The 24,353-nt window shown below is 34.0% G+C and overlaps 1 protein-coding gene across 13 annotated transcripts in view; it reads right to left on the minus strand.

Annotated features, from left to right (window-relative positions):
- Nucleotides 1–24,353, minus strand: part of LOC149781703 (basement membrane-specific heparan sulfate proteoglycan core protein-like) — a 438,170-nt gene that overhangs the window by 109,190 nt on the left and 304,627 nt on the right. For all 13 annotated transcript variants that reach the window (XM_089935800.1, XM_089935795.1, XM_089935799.1 and 10 more), the window contains 8 exons: nt 24,190–24,251; nt 22,370–22,648; nt 19,584–19,684; nt 18,472–18,646; nt 15,110–15,385; nt 13,391–13,537; nt 10,146–10,286; nt 9,055–9,200 (listed from right to left, as the gene is read on the minus strand). In XM_089935800.1, the coding sequence (XP_089791926.1) occupies nt 9,055–9,200; nt 10,146–10,286; nt 13,391–13,537; nt 15,110–15,385; nt 18,472–18,646; nt 19,584–19,684; nt 22,370–22,648; nt 24,190–24,251 (1,327 nt within the window). The remainder of the gene's footprint in view (nt 1–9,054; nt 9,201–10,145; nt 10,287–13,390; nt 13,538–15,109; nt 15,386–18,471; nt 18,647–19,583; nt 19,685–22,369; nt 22,649–24,189; nt 24,252–24,353) is intronic.

The raw sequence follows: 24,353 nt of genomic DNA on the forward strand, positions 1-24,353 counted from the left end.
GTCAGTTTAGCTCCCAACATGTTGTGACAAGTTTGAGTTGGAATTTTATTTTATTGGTCTCAAGTGATTCTTTACCCTGGAAATACATTAGTGCTTCTACAAAATTCTTTGACAAAGACATTCACTGAAATCTATATGGAATTCAAAACTGGAATAATATTTTCTGTGCTTCAAAAAGAAACTGTTGACATAACAGCACTTCACATGTTACAACATGTCATCATCTTCCATTTTGGATTTCATCAGCATTCGAACAGATTCATTCAGGACGTTTTATTACTAGGACTTCTATTTGTTAATTCTTGGATTATTTCTGGATTTGATTCGTAAAACCATTTTCTCTCCATTTTTCACTTGATATTCAAGGAAATAAATTATTTGTTAAATTTACAGAGCTTGTTGTCTTCACTCTTTTCTGTTACTTTTAATAAGCGCCTAGACTCGTAATAAGAAAATTGGGGGCTCATCTTTGGCATACAAACTTTGGCTAAAATATTTCAGAAAACTTAGTTTTTCGAAATTTAAATTCACCTAGTTTCAGTCCCAAGTATTATTTCACATTCTAGAAATCTTAAGTGAAACCAACAGGCTTTTTCAGTGTCATCAAATGTCATCAAAAGTGGAGAGCTTTCTTTCAAATCCTACCCAGGAACAGTTAGACCTTTTGAAAAAAGATGAATTGCTTCAACTTGTCAAAAAATATGATCTTTCTGAGGAAAAAGCTTCCTTAACAAAGCAAGAAATAAAAAATATTTTTGTCCAGTATTTGGTGGAAAAGAATATTTTGGATAAAAGTGTCTTGATTTCAATCAGTAAGTCTGAATCAGACTCTGACAAAAGTAAAGTAATTAAAGTTAAAATACATGATGGAATTAGAGTTAAGAAAGCTGAAACTTCAGAAAGATAAAAAAGAAAAACATATGCAGTTGAATTTGTAGAAAAAGAACAAATGTTATTGGAGAAAGAGGAAAAACAGATGCAAATGCAGTTAGAAGTGCAGAAAGATAGAGAAAGACAAATGCAGTTACAGAAAGAATAAATGCAGTTACAGAAAGAGAAGAAACAGATGCAAATGCAGCTGCAATCTGAGAAAGAGGAAAGAGAGAGACATAATTATGCAAATGCAGAGAGACAAGGAAGAGAGGGAATATCAGTTTAGAATAAAAGCAATAGAGCTGGCAAGTGAAATGTGCATTTCCACTTGACATACAAAGTTTAGATGTTACTAAGAATATTAGGTTAATGCCCCCTTTTAGAGATAAAAAAGTAGACAAATATTTTCCTCAGTTTGAAAAAATTGCTGAAAAGTTGAAATAGCCAAGGGAGCAATGGACTCCATTATTACAATGTGTATTTAATGGTAAAGCTAGTGATATTAACTATTCACTGTCACTATAGTAAAGTGCTGACTATGATCTGGTAAATGGAATGTATCTTAAAGGGTTATGAGTTGGTCCCTAAGGCTTATTGGCAAAAATTCAGGAATTATAAAAAGAAAGCTGGACAAACTCATGTCGAATTTGCAGGAGAAAAAATGCAGTTATTTTATCGATGATGCTTAGCCAAGAAAGTTGATCAAGAATACGAAAATCTCAAACAACTTGTATTTTGAATAGTTCAAGAACTGTGTCCATAGTGATATTAAGACTTATCTCAAGGTTGAAACTTTGGAAAATGCTGCTCATACTGCTGACGAGTATTTCTTAGCTCATAAAATTCCTTTTGCAAGCAAGTCTTCCACTCGGCAGTATTCTAGTAGAAAAGTATATCAGCCTAATACAAGCCCTTTCTAAATTTAAATATGGCACAACTTTTAGAAATCAAGCTTCTGATAAGCTTGATCAAAAATCCTTGTACACCGCCCCCTCGATAACTCACGCCCGGATAACTCGCAATCCCGCTTATAACGCGGTGTCTGTCTTGGCTCCCGATTTTTTCCAGAGAAAATGTATTTAAAATGTCTTTAAAATATGCTGAACATGAAAAAATTACGAGAAGAATTGATAAATTAAACCTTGATACATTGCTCGTTTTATCATCGAAAATGGTGATTAATGCCCGTAAAAATATAATCCATATTTTGAAATTTTTAAGTTCTAAAAAAGAATTAATTTCAGAGATCTCGAAAACGCTTAATTACGCGTATTTGGACGCCAATTTTTGATCTGGGACGCAGAAAATCACTGAGGCGGGAGTCCTCCATACGCATGTAATAGGTGTGCGGGAAAATTCAAAGATTTGCCGGTCCTGTTTCAGCCACCTGCTTCGTGGGAAAATGTGTTGATCAGTTAACTGTGCTGATATTTACAATGACAGAATTCAGTGACTGAAAGACTCTTTGATGTACTGTTGCCATTTTATAAGAGTACATTAAACAAAAAAAAAAAAAAGAACATGATGCAAGAGCTAGGCGGCTAGTTCAAAGGCTTTGACTAGCGGCCGAGTGAGAAAATGTACTGATATTTAGTGATTGACTTCAGAGGCAGAAAGACCCAGTTTTAAAATCCTAGCGAGACCTCTGTTTAAAGATATCATATATTATGTAAGTTTTTATGATAAATAGTTGTCAGTATACTGTAAATAAACAGTCTGGTGAAATAGCTATCAATGAAAACTTCTGGTAAATGCTAACAGGTGGCAACAGAGAATGAAATAAACACCAGTTAAACGTCTTCCTGTGTGAAAGTCACATTCTAATCCTTTAATTCCATTTCAGTGTAAACATTATAATCACAACATATGTTCATTGAAAACATGAAAAGAGTCAATCGACCGTCACATCGAAACCCGTGAGTACTTCTGTGAGAACCTAATTACATGTACATGCCAGCTTTGTTTTGATCAACAACTTGGGGATGTGTTTGTTGCATTTAAAAAAAATCGATTACAAGAGACCTCGGGTGCTGGATTAAGGGTCTTGAAGCTGCCTTTGACGTAAAGCAAAACAGTAACAGAGACAACGACGATGATAGTGACTTCGAATGTTTCAGTGAAACTGATGTCATTAATGCCGAGGCTGTTTGGGAGAAATTCATACAGACTCATGGTTCTGAGACGGGCGTTTCTCTTGATATGGAGGAGTGGATTTGTGCTGACAATGATTGCCCCACAGCCGAATACATGTCAGATGAAACTATAATTATTTCTATAGCTAACAAAATTTGCAGCAGAAGACGATTCTAACTGGAGTAACACAAGTGTTGAAAGTGATGCAGACGCAGATGTTGCACCCGTGGGGGTGGGCCCTCTGCACAGGAAGCAATCAAATATTTTGATATTGCCATAAGGTGGCTGGAGAGCCAAAATGTTGACTACATAAAGCTCATGCAGTTGAGAAATCTGAGAGATTTTGCTCGGCGGCAGAGAAACCAAGGAGTAACACACAAAAAAAAAAAATAACTGATTTTTTCAAAAAGTGAATTGATATTTGTCAAGCGTGGCACAAACGGCAAGTATTAACTTGTTCTAATTTACGTTGTTTTAAATTTGTAGACCAATTAAATACGTCTGTACTGATTAACCCTTGTTTTTTTTGTTTTCCATCTTACTTCTATCACATTTAAAAATATTTATCTATCGTTCGATCGACACTGTTTCTCGAAAAGAGTCGATCTTTTGTATATAAAAAAAAATGTCAAATTTGGATCAAACAGTAAAACTAGAATGTATCCAATTCAACATAAAAATTAGTGATGTAGTACACAATGTGTGAAGTGGTACACATGTTAAGCGAACGGAAACCACGTGGAATAATGTTTTCGATGATCGCCTCAATATACTGTAATTTATCCTGAAATTAATGTTGTCCTATGAGGAAATAATAAAGTACACCGTTATGAAGAGATATTTATTAACATTTAATCTCAGAACGATTATAAAGTGAGTATTCAACAGCATAATCTGCCAAAACCCCCCCCCCTTATTTCTCCGTTATGTCGTCAATCACTTTATTGGCTTTGGGCTTATTTTATAGGTCCCTCGATGACTCGCGCCTCACTTATAGTGCGGTCGATGTTTCTGGACCCCGATGTGCGCGAGTTATCGAGGGAGTGGTGTATGTGTACCTAAGAGGTCAAGGTCACAGTCATGTATTGAGAGCAATACATTTGGTGGGTCTAATAAAACCCAGTCTTATTTTATTATGGAGAATTATGAAACATTCATGTTGAAGGGGTTTTATAACTCTTGGGTGATTCAGACAATCTTATCCCTATTAAAATTTTAAGGGACACAAGAGTTTCTCAGAGTCTTTTATTATCAGGTACTTTACCTTTTTCTGAGAAGTCTTCTTCTAATGAGAGTGTTCTTATTCAGGGAGTAGAGTGCGGCTTTGTTAATGTTCTTCTCCATTGTGTGAATTTGTCATCAGACTTAGTGTCAGGACCCGTCACAGTCGAAACAGTGTCTCCTTTACCCACTGAGGGCATTCATTTATTACTAGGCAACATCCTAGCTGGAGCTAAGGTTGTGGTTGATCCACTTGTAACTGACAAGCCTTGTTTGGATCAGTCGATCCTATTGAAAAAGACTTTCCTGATCTATACCCAGCTTGTGCAGTTACTAGAGCTATAGCAGTGAAAGCTTTTGAGAATGATATTGATCAGGAAAGTGTTCCTTTAGCTGACACATGTATTGGTCAGGCTTTTGATGAGGTCACTTTCACTCCTTGTTTGGATCAATCAGAAGTTAATGATCACAGTGATCCTCTTTTAACTACTAATTATCTTTATCCTAATCAGGGTGAAAAACAACAATCACTTGTCATCGAACAGAAAAAAGATCATGAGATCTCCTGTTTGTTTCAAAAGGCCATTAGTGAAACTGAAGCCAACGATGAACCTGTTTGTTATTTCATTAAATATGGGATTCTTATGTGAAAATGGGAGACCTCCTGAGGTACCTGCTGGTGATGAGTGGTTAGTGAACTATCAAAGTGTAGTTCCAAAATCATACAGACAGGAAATACTAAGTCTGGCCCATGAAACTCCTTTTGCTGGTCATTTAGGGATTAATAAGACTTATCACAAGATCTTGAATCACTTCTATTGGCCAAAATTAAAAGTGATGTTTGTAAATACTGCATATCTTGTCATACTTGTCAAGTGGTATGAAAATCCAATCAGAAGATAACTAAGGCTCATCTACAACCTATTCCTGCATTTGATGAACCATTTAGCAGAATAATGGTAGATTGTGTTGGTCCGTTACCTAAGACTAAGTCAGGTAACCAATGTTTGTTGACCATTATGTGTGCATCAATAAGATTCCCAGAGACAATTCCATTGAGGAATATTAAATCTAAAACGTAAGTAAAAGCTTTGATAAAGGTTTTTACTCAATTTGGCCTTCCCAAATCTGTCCAAATTTATGTCTGGAATTTTCCAGCCAATTATGCTTCAATTTGGCATTCATTAATTCAAGTCAAAAGTAAAATTATGGTTTGACAGAACTGCAACGGAGAGAACTTTTGAGTCTGGTAATAGAGTTCTGTCTCTCTTGCTCATTCTTCAAAATTGTCTTCAGATTAGATATTACGGCCCTTACAAAGTTAAGAAAATGAATGAGTTAAGTTATAATAATAGTAGTCCTGGGATTTAAATAAATTAAAGGAGTGTGAGTATGTTGAGAGATAGCCAGGTTAATGATGCAATTAATTTAATTGTACCTGTACAAGTTAAACCTATAGATGCTAAGGTCAAGGCTATCTCTGAATTCGATGTGCTTGTCAGTAAAAGGCAGCTATTGTGATTTTTGGGTATGGCTGGACACTATCAGAAATTTTGTTCCAATTTTTCCATAATTGCTGAACCCCTGACAAATTTACTGAGCAAGAAAACCAAACTTCAATGGACTGAAAAAAGTTCAGGAGGCTTTTGACAAGTTAAAGGCCATACTTAAAAGTGCACCACTTCTTACAGCTCCAAATTTCAGTCAATCATTTAAACTCTGTTAATACAAGTGATGTTGGGGTTGGAGCAGTATTAATTCAAGAAGAAAAAAATGGTGTTGATCATCCAGTGTGCTATTTTTCTAAGAAATTAATAAGCACCAAAGAAATTATTCAACAATCGAGAACATTTTGAAGTTACATTAGTTCAGCTCCTTCTCTGATTATCGTGTTTAGTGATCAAAACCCCCTTACTTTCATCGGCAAGATGAAAAATAAAAAACAAAGACTACTAAGTGGAGTTTGTTGTTACAGAAATATAAATTGACGTCAGGCACATCAAGGGAAAAGATAATTTAATAGCAGATGTACTTTCACATGTATAGAAATATATTATTTCATGTATACTTTGTATCATTCATAAGATTTCTTCTTATGTTATTTTTTATAAGCCACATGTATAATTGACCTATGGTAAAAAGAAAGCTTTATTATAGAAATCTTTCTTTTCTTTTATGGGGGGAAGTGTTATGTATATTTGATTTAATTTAATTGTTTGTTAGTTTTAATTTTTTTAAAGTTCTATTACATGCTACCATAATGTAACTTTATTTACTGGATTTGACATTGTCCAGAAATTTAGTTCAGTTCTGTTTGACCTGACTGTTACAGATAAACACCTAATAATAGAAACACTGTACCTAGTTTCTGACCTTGATTCAGAACCAGTGATAGTTTTGGTAAACAACTTTTTTTTATTTTCTATTTTTTTGTTCTTTCTTAAAGTAAGAATATTAAGTCAAGGCCATACCTGGAATACGTGAAAAACAGCATGTATCAATTGACTCCCATTAAGGAATCTGTTTTGCGCCTTAGTTAGACTTAATACTGATGTTTTGAGAAATAACTGTCAGTCAGGCTCCAAAGATACATTGTGACGAGTTTGAGTTTAAATTTTATTTTACTGAATTTCAAAAGATTATTTTCTTAGTAAATACATAAGTGCTCCTATAAAACAGTGTACTATAAGTGACTGGCCATTTAATCTATGAGTTAGATTGTTCTTTCTGACCAGGATATTTTTGTTCTTTCATTCATCACAAGATAAATTTGTTTCAAAAAAATGGAATGGCATAGGGTCCTCTTGTACACTACAAATCAGAGCAAGACAATCGATTTTAATCCTTCATCAACCATTTCAGAAAATTATATAGTATCTCAAATAAAGACTTGACTTCAGCAGATTTTCTACAGAAATTAAGGCAATGACCATTGTCAACACTGTCATAAAATATTAGCATCAAAAGATGATGTCAATTTCTGCTTATAAAAGGTGCACTGGCAGGAAATTATTTTTCTTTCCTCCATGATGCTTTAATGTCTAGAACAGTAAAAATAATGTACCACTTATAAACTTTTCCAGATTTCACTTGTGTACATGTCATTTTATAACTGATAACATTTAGTAACAATAATTCTTAAGAGTGCTTAAAAATTTTAACATGTCATGAAGAAGATAAAGTAAAATTTGCTCAGCATTAATAAGCATTTTAGACTTATTTCTGAAAATTAAATTTGTGCGATATTCTTGAAAACATAATCAGAATCACAAAATACTTTCATGGCAGGAACATCTTTTTGGACTGTTTTTCTACTGTTGAATTGTAAAAGCAGCAGTGGACTTTTCTATCTACTTAAGATAATTCTACAACAAGGAATCAAATGATCAAGTGTCATAGGTCTCATTATTAGTAACAAATGGTCAAATTACACCTTTATAAGCTCAGTGTAAGACCACTGTCCATCTAAAACAATTAATCTTATTTCAATCTCTCTATCTCACCTCATTAACAAATAATCTTTACATGGGTGATATGATTGCTGCAAGGAATGGAAGACAATGGACATATAAATGCAAACATTTTATATTAGCTCTCTTGATTAGTTCACAAGTTCTTCTTCCTGTCACAGATATTTCTTTTATGGGAACCAAAAAGTGAAATATCGTGTGGGTATGCAGTACAAGTCAACAAACTGCTCATTCAATAATAAAAAAACACTATTCACTTAACCCAGAGGCCATTTTCATCAACAAAAATGACAAAGAAAACAAACCTGCATAAGAGCTGCTGTTATGCTTTTAGGTTATCAGTTTGCACATGAAATTAACATATTAGTGGCAAAGGAATCTAATCATGCAGATGGCTTCAAATGTTTTAGCTTACATATAAGTCTGTGTGTGATTTGGATTTTTAACGTCGCTTTAACAATTTTTCAGTCATATTGCTACAATGTCTGCAGTGTAGCAGTTTAAAGTGATGTCTAGCACTGGGGTATGATGCCACAGACATGTAGCTTGATGTCCCACCCAGTCACATTATCCTGTTAGATCTAAACAAGTAAGATCTTAATAATGCTCTCTCTCACATCTACATATCTATGGCTAACATACAAGAAATCATACATTACGTTAATGAGAACTTGCACATGGGGTATCTATCACAACTTGTGTGATTTTGTTTCATTGAAGTCTGGTGTGAATGCAGTTTTGTTATTTTGAACAGTTCTGGTAGGCAGGCAGTATTCTGAATCTAGCCATTGGCAGGAAACAGTTTCAACTTCTTGGTGGACTCAGTACTAACACTGCCACGTTCTAATGCAAACACCGAAAGAACATTCTATTCTGATGAAAATTCAGATTAAAGCCAGAGAAAACCTGGATTTAGTTATGATACATCATCTCCTAAGTGTTGAGATCAACAAAGATGAAGACTGCAACAAAATATAATCCAAACAATAATCTGGTAAGAAAGGTTAAATAATGTTTGTGCTACATTTAAAAACAGCATGAGAGGCAACTAGTGTGAATGGACTGATGAAATAGATGAAATACATATTTTAATATAGGAAAAGACAATTTGCTCAATAGTTGTCATTTTTGTCTATCTGCATGCTTAAATTGGTTCAATGAAAAGCCTGATTTGAAGTGATACTCTGAACCAAAATTTTGCAAACCAATTGATCCATCCTAAGCAAATCTATCCATTCACTGATGTGTACTAAATATCATATTTTAATGGGTGAGGGTGGGGGAAGCTTGAATTTAAGCTCCATGCTCAAAATGTGTTTAGAATAATGTCCTTGGTCTTAATTGTCTCTGTCCCTACCTGGTGATTAGCAGAAAGCTCCTGTCGAGATTTGAGCCAGGTTATAGTTGGGGCAGGAAGTCCAGTTACAATACAACGCAAAGTTCCCGTGGTCCCCATTGGGACAGTGATCTTCTCTGGTTCAACACGCACTGTTGGTCTCTCAGCTTTAAGTATAGATATTTGAAAGAGTTACTGTCATATGTTAAACTGATTTTGTGAAATTACAAAATTTAGGGTAATTCATAATGTCTAGTGAAGATAATAATGTCCTTTCCCTAAAGAAAAACATTCCCATGTTATTATTCCTACTTTGTATTTCATTCCTAAAAAAACTCCCACCAAGTCCAAATAATGGACTCGGGTCAGTTACCCAAGGAAAATAGACACACATTCAATCAAACAGACCTTGTAAAATGATATATGGCTGATAGATGCTCTATATATTATACCAGAAAATGATTTACTTGGCTGTATAGATAATCTTAGACCATTAAAACAGTTCAGGTTTATTCTGAACTAACTTTGCTATCATACTGCTTGTGAAACAATGTTATTGGCCTTAGTTCTGAAAGTGCTATGTGAAAAATTCATAAATGTATTAATGTTCTACTTATATAAATTTCTTATAAAAATAAAAAATTCTTTTTGCACTCAAATCTGTTCTGCTCATTAATTTGTCTTCTAGTTTCCCATAATTATAATCTAGCACTATCATTTTTATGTATCATTACAGTTTCATAATTCAAGGTATTCAACTTCATTGCTAAAATGTTGATAACTGTATTTGCTTTTATTTTTTATTTTATTATTTTTTTTAATACTATTTAATTCTATATACCCAAAGAACCATTGACAAAACCAATAACAATAAATGTACCATATAAAACACTGTAAGGTAGATTTACATCTACATCATGTATCTATAGATATATAAATAATGGCAAATAAGAACGTGTATTTGTACATTCAGTAATGATGAATCAAATTTACAAAACAAAATGTGTATAACTTGTTATTATCAGGAAACATGAAGTTCAAGAAAATCTACACATATAAAATTTATGTGATTAACAACATTCAGATCAGATCACAAATTTTTTAAAACTTACTGATTGGCTTGACTTCAACATCGAGTCTTGTGACAGCACTACCTGTTCTTCCTGTATCAGTGGTACCTGTACACACATAGTTACCAGCATATGAAGGTTGAATATCCGGAATGGTCAGGATACCATCTGTCTGCACAGACCCTGATGATAATAATAATACCAATTACCTGGGATTGAAAATTCACTCATCATAACAAGTGGGTAGTTGTTTAGAATGAGAAACATTTCTATTTAAAAAAAAGCAAGAAACTATTGCCACATTTTTGTCCTGTTTTGCAGGACAATTGGCAGTTTAAAACTTTTCACTACCTGATATCCTAAAAAGAAAAAAGTAACTATTACTGAAGCATTTGGGATGGTGGTAGTGATGGTGAAAGTAGAATAATAGTAGTAATGAAGACAGTTTGTGTGCTTCAAGTCATAAAAGTAGTTATCATGTTATTATGCAAACAAAAAATTGCATGCTGTCAAGCTATTATTGTTCTGCAATATATGAAACAAAAACAGGGCCTTAATAGTAAAATATTGCCATCTCTGACTTGTGCAAAATGGATTACTTAGAAGAAGAAAAAATCTCTATAATAAATAAAAAAGAACAAATAGATGCCTAGAAAAACGACACAATTTTGATCACATCCCTGATAAAATCACATTTATAACAGAGTAGTATCTGCTAATAAAAAAGTGTGACTGTAACTTATCAAAGTGAAACTTCATAAGTATACTCAAATAAAAAAACTCTAATATCCTTCAATTTTGGACAATATAGTAAATTCAGTCCTCAACATATGATACATGTACAATTTTCTCAGTGACAAAAGAACAATATTGAGATACATGTAAAGTTTGTGTGAATCTGATTTATTGCTAAATTAGCAAGAATTTCTACTCTTATGTAGACCAAAACAGCAATGAAAGCAAGCAAAATTCTTGGTTTGATCAGAAAAAATAGCAGGATACAAAGCAGGAAAATTGCTTAACAAGCCTATAAAGCTCTTGTTCATCCTCAGTTTGAGTATCCCATCTCCATCTCTAATTGACAAACAATAAAATATTAACAAAACTGAAATGACCATGCATCATGTTGTGTGGTGGACTATCTACAATTATCTTGTTCATCCCCAGTTTGAGTATCCCAGCTCCATCTCTAATTGACAAACAATAAAATATTAACAAAACTGAAATGACCATGCATCATGTTGTGTGGTTGACCATCTACAATCATTCTTTTCGTGTCTCAGCCATGCTTGATGTATTATGATAGAGGTGCTTGAAACAAAGATTATCAGAGTCCCAAATAAGTCTCTTCTACAAATCAGTATTGTATATACTTGTTTATAAGTAACACATTTTACTGAAAATACAATTCACACAGAGTAAGGACTACATACAGTACATACAAAATACTGTCAATTCAAATATTTTTTGCTTTCGTTACACTATTCCAATCGAGAAATTCATAAATGGTTCACACTATGGATATCAAAGTTCACTGTGGGATTCATTACACAATACTTGCATTAAAATTTATCTGGATTTTGATAATTGGAAAATATTAAGTTGAGGATTGCTCACTGCAAAGTGAAGCATCAATCAATGTTGTTTAGCATGATTGTTTACTATTATTTTGTACAAGTCCCAAAAACAGACTTTTATTTGCATTTTCAGAGGTCACATCTAATTCACAAGTTTTGATTTGATTTGTATTCATCCTTTCACAAGTCAGATCTAATTCTCAATTGATGTTTATTAAGATATCTGCCAGTGGACACGAGACAATAAACCCCTATCCTGTAAAGGCAGCACCGACTATGTTTTCCCATTGACCATTCATTTGATAGAGCTGCAAATGTGATACACGTTCAGTGCCCAAGTATAGTCCTATATTAAGTTAAGTGTGGGTACTTCTTTTCAGCAATTTAACATGTTCCTCTGTGTGACTGAGATTAATCCTTTAGCTTATGCTGATGTCAACCACTTTATTTTCACAGTTAACAAACTTTTGGTGAAGCCACAGATCTGATACTTGTTCTGTGACAAGTCAAGTCCTATACTCAGTCAATAGTGAGTACTTTTTTAAACTCCCTATGATCATGTGGCACAACTGACACCTATTCAATTGTAGCAATCCTTTAATGAGATTTCCCAGACTGTGAGATTAAAGTGTCCCTTAATGAGCATAAGTTCAGTCTACACATAAATAACAGCCAAAGTTTCTGAACTGTTAGTGTATTGTCAGTTACTGATTACCTTGTCACACTGATATCATACATCATGAAATGCCAAGCTATGGTAGTTTTACCAATATGGGGAAAAGAAAATGTATTGCTTACAGTGAGTATTCAAAGTTAAGGTTATAGACTTGCCAGAGAAATGTATTCACTGCACTGCAGGATGTGAATTTGGCTCGTGTATTTTTCCAGAATGGAACTCTGACCAATGACAAGTCAACCTGTACAGATGGATTTGATTTGCAAAGTACAACCCAACTTAGAGAAGGCTGAAACATAAATTAGCTCTAACAAATATTAAGAGGGGAGAATGTAGTCAAGTCTTATAATTGCTGTCATTTTATAACCTTTGGAGAAAAAACAGACTTTTAAAAGTTACTGCAAATACTCCTTCCTTATTGCAACAATACAATATAGGAATCGTTTGCCTGAAACTACTGTGATGCAGACTATCCTAAATCAGATTAGGTTGCCAAGCTATTGTGCTGCTGACTATCCTGAATCAGATTAGGCTGCCAAGCTATTGTGCTGCTGACTATCCTGAATCAGATTAGGCTGCCAAGCTATTGCACTGCCGACTATCCTGAATCAGATTAGGCTGCCAAGCTATTGCGCTGCCGACTATCCTGAATCAGATTAGGTTGCCAAGCTATCGTGCTGCTGACTATCCTGAATCAGATTAGGTTGCCAAGCTATTGTGCTGTTGACTATCCTGAATCAGATTAGGCTGCCAAGCTATTGTGCTGCTGATGCTTTACATTGTTTTTAATCTAATTTATTGACTTAAGATTTTAACCTTACTAATCTCTAGCATTTACCCTGTAAACTATGAACATTTTTACTTTTGTATCAATAAACTAAGACATACAAATCAAAAAATCCCTGTCCAGGGGTACAGCTGCATACAGAGATGTGTAGATATGTGTCCATGCAGTGGTTCAAAATACATGAAAAATTAAAACATCACTATTAACAAAAGCTTCGCTGTAGTGAAAATTAGCTCATTTGTTGTACCTGGTGGTAGGCCACCAGTTCGTGACCAGAACAGTGTCACACGGCCAGTTTCTTCTTCAACGTAACATTCCAGCCTTGCTGTTGAACCAATCAGTGCCACCACAGATGTCTGGCGTACAATGATCGTAATGTCTGGTTTAGTTTCCTCTGCAAAATAGATAATGAATTCATAAGTAAACAAATCAGTGTCGTAAACTGATTTAATGACAGTATTTAAAAGTTATTTAGTTGACTCTTCATATTCCTTATATGTTGCATCAATAAAATCAAAGACTTGGGCATACTTTAATTGAAAAAAGCAAATGATAATATTATAATTCATTTATTTATCTGGGTATAAATGTTTGTGGTTCTGCAAACCATGATATTTTCCACTGGTACTTAAATATGTAAACTAGATAACACCAACAGTGTCTTATTGTTTTCACTGAATGATCATTATTCACTGAGTTTTTTAATTCATGGTTTGTTGACTAGACAACACTAACAGTGTCCTGTTGTTTCCAATGAATCAGCATTATTCATCAGGTCCTTAATTCACTGCTCGAAGACTAGACAACACTAAAAATGTCATATTGTTTCACATAATTATCATTATTCACTGGGTCTTTAAATGATCCTTAATGGGTCCTTAAAATCATGGTATGCAGCAATCAGGAAATCAATGAAACTTATACTCGACAAATTATGATCTATAATCAAATTTGTGTGCAAATATTAATTTATGTGTTTAGTGCTAAATGCTTTGACAGACAAAATCAAACAATAAATAAACTTTCCATGACAATGGAATAAATTTGGTATAAAGAGAAACCCTTCAAAACTAATACTCAAGGGATCCCCCAAAGATTTTGGTTTTCAGAGTTTTTTGCAGATGTGAAAAGATATGTCTTTTTCTAAGCACATATGGTAAAACATTAACAGAGAGTCCACATACCTGGTTAATAAAGACCAATCATCATGTATACAAATGAATAGCATCATTCACAATTAGATAATAAGCAGATAGACATAATCATTCTTAAATAGCTTACCTATAAGCATTTAGTCATAAACAATTCACCTTAAAAGCTGTCTATTCTTTCATAGTACAAAGTCTTCAGATTAGACTATTGTCAACCCTAATCTGAGTTGGTGCAAACGTCATGAATTGTTTTAACCTCACATGCCTTTGGTACATTGTCCAGGTCTTTGTATCATTGATAAGCCTACCAGAGTACTTGCTAAACGTAATTAATCTGTTCCAGCATGTATCAGGAATTTAGCAATTAAAATGCATTTCCAAGTTTGAAGTGAGTTTCAGTTTATGGGGGTTTATTTAAGCATAAACTTGAAATTGGGGTCAAATTTTTGTTTCAGTAATTGGAGTTGAGGGTTTATGGTTTACTGGGAAAAAGTAATGATACTAAAGAAGGAAACATTTGGGACTAAAAAGCGGGTGTGGGTATTCTGTTATCCTGAGGTTTTAGTTTTGAGAAGTATCATTGGATCATATTTCAAAATCTTCCTTCATTAGGAATTGTGCTTGAAACTTCATGCAAGTTCCAAATTCTTAAGTTATAACAAAGAAAATGAAATTATTCACACATTGATACAAAAGGAATGTATACTCCTTATTATTTCTTTCTGTCTGCATCTTCAGAATACCCAATCTCCCTCTCCCACACATTCAAAAAAGTAATGTACATACCACCCCCTCTAAAGCAGTGCAATACTCACTCTTGGTAACATAGAGTATGGTCCTCATATCTGAAGTACCAACATTGTTTGTGGCCTTGCAGAAATAGTCACCCTCATCAGATGACTGGGCCCTTGGTAGCTGGAATACTCCATCTTGGGTGATAGATGCCTCAGGACTAAGAGGACGATCACCACGATGCCACTCCACCTTCGCTCTTGGCATGGCAGTCACTATACACTCAAATCGGACCGGTGAACCTTCCTCAACAGTCTGATAACGTGGCTCTATTCTTATAGATGGAGCAGACTCTGAGGCTGTAAAACAAAGAAAACTTTTATTTTGTCTGCACAAGGACATGCACTTTTTTAAAAATAGAAAAAAAAAGATTGAATTTTTTTTTTCAATAACTCCTTGAGAAAGAACTCACAGATATGACCATGTGCAACAAATGCAATAAACCTGCATGTTTTGTCAATACTAAATTTTGTGGTCTCCAAATATGAAACAATTTCAGAGTTATTGTACTGGACCCCTCCTCAAATGCCTAAAGAAGAGTACAGCCCTTTTGATTACTTTAGCCAAAATGGTTTAAAAATATCCTTTACTTAGTGCAAATCTTGACTGTGGCATGCCTTACATCAGAAGGCATATCCAAAAACCAACCTACAACATCATGATTTTGTTGGAATTTACCACCAATTATGTTTGGCATATGTTAGTGCTTAGCTTTGTGATTAAACCAGTCTCAAATATGGATCTGATATGAATTATTCAGCACAAATACATTCATTTATTGTGGAGCAGTCCCATCCTGGAGAAAAGGAGATACACCTCTCCCTCGATAACTTGTGCACAACGGGGTCCACAAACACAGACTGCATTATAAGCGAGGCGCGAGTTACCAAGGGACTTCCAAAATTTTTTAAAAATCGCTTTGACATCGAGAAAACCGTGGGGGGGGGGGGAACAGCGTGAAGGAACTGGGTTATTTAATCACTGAATCCTCATTTTACAATCATGTCGATAATAATTTTTAATAATGCGCTTTTTCTAATGAAGTTGTTCATTATTCTGTTTAAATAACATTTTCAAAATGTCCAAAAGATTGTTCCAACTGGTTTCAACAACCATCACGTGTACGTGAAAAATATGTGTATTATGTCACTGCTTTTTGTTTTCTTGACGAGTCTGGTTCCCTTAGTGGTGTTCAATACTATCCTGCCAAATCATGAGTCCACAGAGCAGGGAACTGAACTAACTGTTGATACACCACCAAACAAGATTCCTTTTTACAAAAACATGCAACATTTATTTCGTGAGACAACTGTCTACATTGAAACTCAATTTTTGTATTGTTCAATTAGTACAGTATTGATGTTGTGATTTCACTTGAAGTAATAATGAAAGTTCTTATCATCCTTGAGGATATCTGTATCAGTTCAAAAAATCTTTGAAACTCACTTGCCTACAATGGTCTGTGTCTGTGAAATCAAGCTCTTTATTTTATGAAGTATTCATTTCACTTGGCTGCCTTGTTATCTTTGATCAGAGTTATGAAAGAGTCAGTTAATTTAAGGTAGTTTATGTTACATACACAATAAGATTTATAAGTGTTTGATTGATCAAATGAAGTGAATTCACCCGACATACGAACGGGGGCCACTAGATCTTAAGTTTCTAGGATTTTCGTGCCTTTTAACTTTTCTTTCATTCCAACTCCTTTATTTGATTCAAAAGACATAATTGTGATAATACAAAGGAGGCTAGCTTTTAATTCAGTGCAACAGTACAAGAAATACTTCCACAAGTCAGTTATCAAAACACAGTCGGCACTTAATTAGGTTCTCAGAGAAATGCTCACAAACATAGCTGTTACGGTATATTGACGCATTTTACGTTTCATTACAAGACGACACATTGCATTTATGACGACTACACTTAAAAGGAACTAAAAGATAGAACTAGACCCAAATTTTAATTGATAAAAAATTATTTCATTTTTATTTATTTATTTAAGTACTGCCTCCACTCAGTGTAAGTGACATTTTCATTGATCAAAATTTCCTTACATATCGTTAATTGCAGTGTACTAGGAATGTTGTTTGGAAAGAAAATGTAAATAAATTGTATGATCTATTTTTAAATTTGATATTTCATAGTGTTGATTAAAATTTGCAGGTCCTATCTACAGTTTTCGATGATAAAACGAGCAATGCATCAAAGTTTCCATTACCGATTTCAATAAATAGGGATCAATTTTGGGGGTATTTTCTGGTTTAAACAATGGGATTCATGCCTGATCCCGTGTTATAAGCGGGTTCACGAGTTATCAGGGCGCGAGTTATCGAGAGAGTGGTGTAACTCTTTTAATATGTATATACATGTGATGCAGACATGATTACATTGTCATTGTGTGTTTATTATGATGAGTTGTAACCACAGAAAATTCAAATGCAGTAATTAATTTAGTGGATCTGACATTGTTCCTGTCTCATTTCCTAAAACATGTATTCATATAAGTTAAGTGCTTAATCCTCCTGCAAACTTCATGACAATAAATAGCATGCCAAAAAGTAGGCATATGGTTCACTGATACATGTGCACACTGAAACCTATCAACAGGATATAGTAAATAGTTTCAATCACTATATTGTAAAGCACTTTATTCAAGACTTTTCACAAAATTATACAAGAGGATTTATTCATACAGCAAAAGTCTACAATGATTTGCCTTAGACATTTAATTTTAGTAACTTTCATATATCAGTAATAGTTACTTTGAAAATGTACATCATAATCTGTATCAACATGTATCTTGCATCAACAAATCAAATGTAATGCAATTCTAAGTTAAATTTACTTCAATCCTGAATAAAGCCATTTTGTAGTTCTTTTGCTGTCAATATCCTTTAGGGCTCAGACAACTTCAGTCTTAAGTACAGCCCTTTATATATATCCTTCTTATATTTCTTTAATCTCAATTTACTTCAAAGCTTTGAACAAGACACTTGACTTCACTAGCTCAGCACTTGAAAATGGACTTGTGTTGTTGTGCCCTAAAGCACCCACCCAAGAAGCAAAAAATACCTTCTTGCAATTCATTTTGGTGTCATATCATTTTTAGCTCAATTTTTCTTCCATGCCTAATAAAGCCCTATAGTAACTTTTTTCTGTGTTAGTATCTGTTTAGCTTATGATTTAACTGGGGTTTTTTAATTTTCATGTAAATATTTCCTGGTTTTAGTATGACTTATTATATATTCAGATTTCTAAAATATTTCATTTGAAAAATTTCCCTTCTGTTGCTAACTTCAACACAGAATCATTTCGAATGACAATGTTTTCATACTTTGCAAATAGGACTCTCAATGAAAAGATATGAATTAAGAGAAAAACTTACTTGTAACAATGATGGTAGCTGTGACACTGCCAGTGCTAAACATGTCTGATCCAGTGCAAACAAAGTTGCCTGCATCACTGACCTGGATATTAGGTATGATGAGAACACCATTCTGATCAATGGCACGGCTCGGCATTGCTGCACCCTGCTTACTCCATGACAGGATATATGTAGCCTTTAAAGATAGTTAGGTTTCTTATCAGTGTCTACATTCATTTTAATAAATTCTGATTTCTCATCTAGTCATTAGAAAATGCTTCAAACAATTCTGTCTCATCTAGTCTGTAAAGAATGTTTTAAACAATTCTGTCTCATCTAGTCTGCAAAGAATGCTTCAAACAATGCTGTCAAATTCTCATCCAATCTTTAGAGAATATTTCAAATAATGCCGTGAATTTAACACAAAATAATGCTATACATGTCAACAAAGCTGAGAAATTCACATTTTAGCATGACAACCATGTGGATTACATATTTCAAACCTCCATTTTACATGCATAAAATGTGATGATGATCCGATCAGGTAAATAAAATACAATAAACAAGACTGAAAAATACCATCAAATGCAGATGCTAAATAACACCATCAAGTGTAGATGCTACAAAATAACATCAAAGGATGTACAATACACATTGTTTTTTTAATAATGTTTTTCAAGTAATGACTTAAATACTGAATTGTATTCCAAACAGAGGAATAGAAACATTTATTTAAAAATGAGGAAGCCTAGCATGTGACAGATGAACTAATGATTGCTAAAACTGAGTCCAAAATATACATGTTTGGACCCCTACCTAAATATAAAATAATCAAAATTCATTTAGAATATCACATTTCGGCATTTTATACCAGAATTTTGACCCCAGACCCAAAATGCTTATCTCGGTCCCCAATTTGATGTGTTTGTTTCCTATTTGCAATTAGTCTAGAACTAGAAATGTATTCATAATACATGAATGCTTCAGAATTCTTATGATCTTACAGCCAAAAATGCACAAGGAGCTACCTAGATACAAAACATGAATGAATGTATGTACACAGTATAATCCTTCGACATTCACAACAATGCACAATGAATAAACCCTCTAACACAAAATACATGCTGTATTACCTCTCGGAGAGATCCAACAGCAGTACAGACAATGCGAGCAGTTTGTCCTTCCTCAACCTCTATTCTGGTCCTGTCCAGCTGCACTCGGATTGGATTGGGTCCTGAAGGGACAAAGACATTCAGTCATGATGACATTGGCCATGGTTTAGTGGGGATACAATCAAAAACTTCATAACATGAATAATAAATGGCTTAATATAAAGTAATAATAAGGCAAGAGAAAACTATTTAAAAACTACTATATTACACCTTACAAAATTGGTACAAGGTAGAAAAAAGACAAGAGTTTAAACAATACTTCTGGGAAAATGTATTACAAATATACATCTTAATATATCAAAAGGCATAACCCTATGATCCAATGGACCCATCCAAGGGCAGGAATGCCACATTAAGTTGTATCTATAGGGCTTAAATACACATAAGCACAATCCTATATGTACAGTGCTAAGTTCATACCCCAAAAATGGCACACAAAACAATGATAAAGTCAAAGACAAAATCATTACAGACTTGTCAGTACAAATTCAATTTTTTAAAACATAAACAACACTTTTTTAAAAAGCCCAAGACTTTCTCTGATGGAACACAGTTATGGGGCACATCTTAAGGAAAAAGGGTTGCTTCCATTTGTCACTTTTTACAACTTGCAATAGGGTACATCAGGCCTATTCTATCCTGAGCCTGCAAGGAGACTTCAGGAAGTAAGGAAAATATTTGATGTTATTACATATTTCAAAAAGGGAGTAAGATGGATAAATGACAACCATACTAGATTTGTGTTTGTAATACAGATACGACACTACCACAAAACAAAATGTGTATGTCCAAACAATTTCAAAAATGTATGGAAAAAAACTGAAAAATTGCAATTATGAGTGACATTTTACAGATAAAGCTGCTTAACTTTTTTATTTTGTAAGTAATGGCAGCAACATCTGATGGTGGATCATCATCAGCTATACAAATATGAAAACCCTTCTTTCAACTGTGTTTTCTATCAAATTTGGTCAAATTCTGTTGAGTGGTCAATTTCAAGGTTTTCCTATTGTAGTAACACTGGCCATTTACATGGTGGATTGACATCCTCCAAAATTAAAAGCTCTTCATGCAAAGATAGTTTTTTCCAATTTGGTCAAAACAGTTACCATATTTGATGGCTGACTGGAATCATTCATACTAACCTGAAAACCTTTTAAGCTAGGATGCTTTTTATAAAACTATTTGAGATTTTGCTGAGCTGTTACTAACAGGTCATTATTTAAAGATTTCTATTTTTGTAAAAAGTGGCAACATCTAATAGCATATTGACATCATTTTATACAAACCTGACTGCCACTTTGCAGGGATACTGTAAAATTTTGATCAAATTTTGTTGAGCAATTTGTTCGATGTCATCATTTGAAGATTTTGATTTTTAATAATGGTGGACCTCTTTGACAATCAAATGCAAGGATGCAGACGAGCAACATTTGTACAAACCTGTTAATCAATTAATGCAGCAATTCAGTAAACTCTGGTCAAATTCTGTTAAGCACTTTTTGAGATGTCGCCATTTGAGGATTTTTCCTTTAGCAATGGTGGCCAAATCTTAAAGCAGATTGATATCAATGTACAAATTTTAAAGGTCTTCATTCTACGAAGATTTCTTTTAAATCTTGGTCAAATTCTCTTCAGTGATTATTGAAATGTTATACCTTTAGTAAGTCATACTTAATGATGGTTTGGCAGTATTTGAACAAATTTAAAAAATGTTTATTCATATTTTCTGTCAGATTTGGTCTAATTCTGTTGAGTGGTTTATGAGAAATTATCTAACAGTTTTTCTACCATTAGCAACAGCAATCATACTGGATGACAAATTGGCATCAATTATATAAACATGAAAGGTCTTGATGCCAGAATGCACCCTGTAAAATTCTCTGCAAATGGGGCAAACTTTTTTTACAAGCTGTAAACAAAAAATTGTGAATGAACAACTCACAATAGATGATGCATGATAGCTGAAACAATATTTTAATGAAGGATACCAAAAGCTCACTTAAATTTGTGGCATTTGTGAGCTAACTACAAAGGGACTCAGAATAACAGGGCAGTCAGTCAGGGTTTGAATACCTGTTTTTCTTTTGTTTTATTAAACATGACTGCAACCAAAGGCATACTTCAAATCTGCAAATAGTCTAGGCAAAGAAGTTTTGTTCTCATATGCACTAATGGTTTTTAAAGACCACAATAGCAACAGAATAGGGCAAACTAATGTATTCGGTCCTAGATGCACACTGTTTTTACCATAATTCACTCTTTACTACTATGTTTTTTCAAAACAAATATGTATTGAATGGAACAAAATGGTGGTGATTTTTTTATTCAGAACTTTGTTTCTGAAACATTTAATTATGTAACCTACTTTATTTGTTAAACATTTTTTAATTCTATTTAAGATCTATATTAAGGCCTTATCCTACCTAGTCCTTTAACAGCAAAGTTTTTGACACGGGAGATATAATTCCCATTTTTATATAGTAAACATCTCAATGCAAAGATGACAAATATTACATTACCAGAACAAAAAAAATGGCTTACTGAGTCCTACAATTGTTTAAAATTAAACATGTATCCAATATTAAACCCAATGTGGATGACAAGCCAACCCCTCACCTCCTAAGTACTAAGAATGTCTTTGATGACAAGCCCACTCTCTCCTTTTGAAACATTATTAGGCTGACCCCAGGTCTAATCATGAATGAAATACTGTGTTTCAAATAAAAGGCAAGAAGAAATTATACCTGAGACAACAGTAAGATCGACATAGCCTCTAGTTACACCATATGCATTTGTAGCTGTGCACACATATCTGCCATTATCTTCACGCCTCAGTTCTCGCAATGTCAATTCATATCGTGGACTCTGGGAGGCTCTGTCTGGTGGTAATGGCCTGCTGTCCAATCGACTCCAGACAACATTGAATGGTCCCTGACCTGTAACACTGCAGCGGAAAATGACTGTTGAGCCAACTGGTTCCTCCACACGTACAGGAGACACATTCACTACAGGTCTCTGGTCCTCTGTAACATCATTCATATAATCATACATTTATCAATTTCAAGCAATTTAATGCAAGCTAATGTTTTCATGGAAGATGAATGTCCCACAATAATGCCTGCAAACCTAAATGCAAAACTTAACCAAGATGTGATAGACAAGCATAAAGATGTATAGGCATGCAGACAAAGGAAATGCTATATACCCCAACCACATTCATAGTAAAGCCTGAACATACTGCAACATCTTATCATCTTTTTGGAAGTGATATAGAATTAATCACACCACTGGGTTTTAAACTTTTTAATCATAAGCTCACACTCTTAATTCAAAATTTGCAACTCAGTGTTAGTGTCTATTGGTAACAAATTTTTCCCCAATAACTTGTAACATGAACTAACAGAAAATAAATGCTGTGATGTAGGCCTACATAGCTCATATTGCTAACAATATTCTTCATGTCATTAGCAATCCAGACCTGCCAACCCTGACAAGTCCGTCTCAGTAAGGCAGTTGATTTTTTTCCATAAGATTTACCAGTTTTCAGTAAGGTGAAAACAAAATATCAATAATTGCTATTGTAAAGCTGGAAAAAGTAATTAAAAGTTTGACGCATCGACGATAAACATTAAGTTCAACTGAAAAGTTTGTAAAGAATGCATAGACTTTATTTACCATTAGTACAGTTGCACAAACAATAGTTCCAAGCCCTATGCAGCTCAATGGCTTGTTGCTCTCTCTCAACTTGACATAATTCTTGGAAATTCTTTTCCATTTCACATGACGATGGCAACCATATCTCCCGCCACGAGACATACTCAAATTGGCACGTGATGTCCAATAAATGTAATTGTGTCCTTTCCAGCGTTTATTCACAAGAATCTGAATACTTCTTTTTATTCTTCTGTGTTAATTATTAACACTTTTCTATAAGCTTATTTTCCTTTTTGTGTTAAAACATGCATCGCTTTCTAGATTTTCTAAAATCTATAATCAACAGTTTGATCATGCAGACGCTTCATATGAACAAATAGGTGCAGTTTAAAGCATCTGGAGTGCTGAGGTAAAGTTAGTCTAGTTATCTGACTAATTTCACTAATTCTAAGATGAAACCCAGATCCAAATAAAACAAGGATGAACCAATTATCCGGATTTTTTGGCAATGATCATTTTCCGTAGTTTTTGCTAGTATGCCGTAAGTCTGTATTTTAAGGGTAATTTTTTTAAGACACAGCAAAATTGTAAGAGTTGGCAGGTCTGGCAATCCAAAAATGTATGGTCATGAGTCTTTTAACAGTTCATGAACTGATCTAATAAATGAAAAATTATGAATTATATTTGTTTGTAAAAGGATGTTTAGATAATATTCTGCATGTCTGTAAGCTAGAAGCTACAAATATCAAGTAACTTTAAAGTAAATATTAAAGGCATAAAGTTCATCTGAAAAAAGTCTTTTTTGTATCCTGGAATGTATTCTGAAATGAAGAAATATATAGGTAAAAACTGGTATCTATGGTTCAACATTTATGTCAAACTTTTTATTTTTTTAAACCCATTTCCTCACCTTCCTGTGGGCGACATGCACCTCCTAGCTCTCTGGGGTTACCAACATACCCTGAGGCACACCTGAAAAAAAGCAAATATAAAGAAATGACTTGTCAGAAAAAACATTCCTGAGATGCTACTAGGAATTTTCTTGAAAGGGGGAGGTATCCCACACCTACCTCC

This window comes from Sinohyriopsis cumingii, chromosome 15, assembly GCF_028554795.1.
Source record: "Sinohyriopsis cumingii isolate HCF-2022 chromosome 15, ASM2855479v2, whole genome shotgun sequence".
Lineage (NCBI taxonomy): Eukaryota > Metazoa > Mollusca > Bivalvia > Unionida > Unionidae > Sinohyriopsis > Sinohyriopsis cumingii.